Source organism: Hipposideros armiger, unplaced genomic scaffold, assembly GCF_001890085.2.
Source record: "Hipposideros armiger isolate ML-2016 unplaced genomic scaffold, ASM189008v1 scaffold_40, whole genome shotgun sequence".
Classification (NCBI taxonomy): Eukaryota; Metazoa; Chordata; class Mammalia; order Chiroptera; family Hipposideridae; genus Hipposideros; species Hipposideros armiger.
In genome coordinates this window covers 5,390,397-5,392,930 of record NW_017731390.1, presented here as the reverse complement: position 1 = coordinate 5,392,930, position 2,534 = coordinate 5,390,397, and the positions used below count along the sequence as shown (strand labels likewise).

General features: G+C 45.4%; 1 protein-coding gene across 1 annotated transcript in view; it reads left to right on the top strand.

The window, feature by feature from the left end:
- KRT23 (keratin 23) overlaps positions 1-2,534 on the top strand; it is a 24,927-nt gene that overhangs the window by 17,909 nt on the left and 4,484 nt on the right. The window contains exon 7 of the mRNA XM_019638589.1: positions 2,280-2,500. Within this exon, the coding sequence (XP_019494134.1) occupies positions 2,280-2,500 (221 nt within the window). The remainder of the gene's footprint in view (positions 1-2,279; positions 2,501-2,534) is intronic.

The window sequence follows — 2,534 nt, the reverse complement described above, 5'->3', positions numbered from 1 at the left end:
GTTTTGGGGAGACATTATTCGTTTTGTTGCAGATGCACATGGTAAACTACTGGGAGGTTTTAAGAATCAGTGATGGTGAGCAGACATTTAAAATCTGCACTGTCGAGTGCATGCAGAAATGATTACAGTGCTTTACAGCCTTCAAAACATTTTAATATGCAGTACTTCACAACAACCCTGTAAGGTCAGCAAGGCATTCATACCAGTTGGCATGCATTCTACTCTCTGACACTACTCTAAGCATTGAGGATTCAATAATAAAGGATTTTATATTCTACCAAGGATGATAGACAATAAATGCACAAATCATCCAAATATATAATCTAGTAAATGGAGAAAAGTGCTACCAAAAAAAAAAAAAAAAGAAGCATGGGAGAGAGGTAAGGCGTACCAGGGTGAAGGGCTGCCATTTTAAAAGATAGTCAGGAAAGGTTTTCCTGTTAAGGTGACAGCTGAGCAAAAACCTAAATGTGATAAGGAGGTGCATTCTGTGGCTGTGGGGAGGGGGCTCCAGGTGGGGGGAGCAGCAAATGCAAAAGCTCTGAGGCACAGTGTGTCCACTGGGTTGACTGAACAGCAGGGAAGTCAATGTGACTGCAGTGGGTGAACAAAAGGGAGAGGAGAGGGGAGGGGAGGGCAGGGAAGGGGAGGGGAGGGGAGGCCATGGGTAACAATGGAGCCAGACTGTGTAGCCTTGACCCTTGGAGGGAAGTCAAGAGGAATTGAAAACAGCTGGTATAAACTACTCTTTGAGGAGCTTTACTGTAAATGAAGGCGAGCAGAGAAGTTGGATGATAGCTGAAGGGTAGGTACGGGTTCAAGAGAGAAAAATTTTAAGGTGGGAGAAATTATTCTACAGAGGGTGCCAAAAAAGTTGTATACACATTTTAAGAAAAGAAAAAAAAACTGTATTAAAATTACGCTGATGGTAACCACGTTGAGCACCTCTTGTGATTGCAGAAGTCAAACGTGACTTGTATTCATCTTTTGTTACCGGTATATACTGAGTATTACACATTTAATACAGTTTTTCCTTTCTTAAAACGTGTATACATTTTTTTGGCACTCTCTGTCTTTGAAAGCTGGTGGGAATAACCTAGTAGAGAGAAGACAGGTGATGCCAAGAAGGCAGGCAGTTGTGGAGATGACGGGAGCACAGACAGCTCATGCATAATAACAGGAGAGAAATGAGCGCCTAGACACAGATCCAAGTGTGTGGACGGAAGTGACGGTGGGCGCTTGAGGGCGGTCTCTCCTAACTGCTTTCATTTCCTCAGTGACCTGTGAAGCCAGGCTGAGAGAAAGGATGGGGAGAAGGGAAGTTTAAGGACAGAGGAGAAGGAATGAAACAGCCCTCTGGGAGAATGGGAGAGTGACTAGACCAGGGAGATGTGGTTTACGGCCCGGCAGCATTGAGTGAGTGTTAGCAGCCAGGACAAAGCGAGGGTATCCATCCAGCACAGTATGAGCTCCTCTTTAAAGTTACTTATGTGCTCCCGAAAAGCAGGTGGCAAATCCAAACACAACAGGGATTTGAACTCAGTCCTCTGTATCCTAGGCCAACAACTTCATTTTGCAGCTTTTAGAATTTCCTCAACAATGACAGTGTGTTACCATCGTCATAGTCAAAAAGCATTGCTTGTGATGAGGATTGCTATATTTACCAAATAAAAATAGACACTCAGTTAAATATGAATCTCAAATAAACAATAGAGCGTTCTTGCTATAAGTATATCCCATGAGATACTGGAGCAATACTTGAGACATACTTGTACCAAAAAATTACTCATTGCACATCTGAAATTCAAATGTAATAGATGCCTCTATTTTACCTGGCATCCCGACGTAAGACCCTTCTCTGAAGATACAGAGAGACAGCAGCCCCAGTTGCTATTTCTCTCTAGGAGTTTTCGATCTGGCTGGAGACAGACGTCAGCATAAAGAGGTAGGGTACAGATTAGGACAGGTAGCATGTGCCGGATACGGAATAAATAGCGTAAACAATAAGGCCTACAGGAGTGCAGCAGAGTTGCCAAGAAAACCCTGACACCAAGGTTTTATGCCCAGAAAATGGGCTTCAAAAGTCCAGACCCTGTTCAACTGCTGACTGCCAGAGCCCCAAACCTGTAGGTCAGCCTGCTTCTCATCCTTGCATCCCCAGCAGCCACCAGGACACCGGGCAGAGTGGTCAGCGTATTCTAACTACTCCGCAAGCACACATTACTGAATCAATCAAGCCGTCAGTCAATTAATGTTAGACATATCCTTTCCTCTTTCAGAAATCTGCTTTAGAAAACATGCTGTCGGAGACCCAGTCCCGGAACTCCTGCCGGCTCCAGGACATGCAGCAGATCATCTCCCGCTATGAGGAGGAACTGCTGCAGCTGCGTCATGACCTGGAGCGTCAGAACAACGAATACAAGGTCCTTCTGGGCATCAAAACCCACCTAGAGAAGGAAATCGCCACCTACCGCCAGCTGCTGGAGGGAGAGAGCCAGGGGTAAGGCGGAGGCTGGCGGGGGGATGAAAAGGGC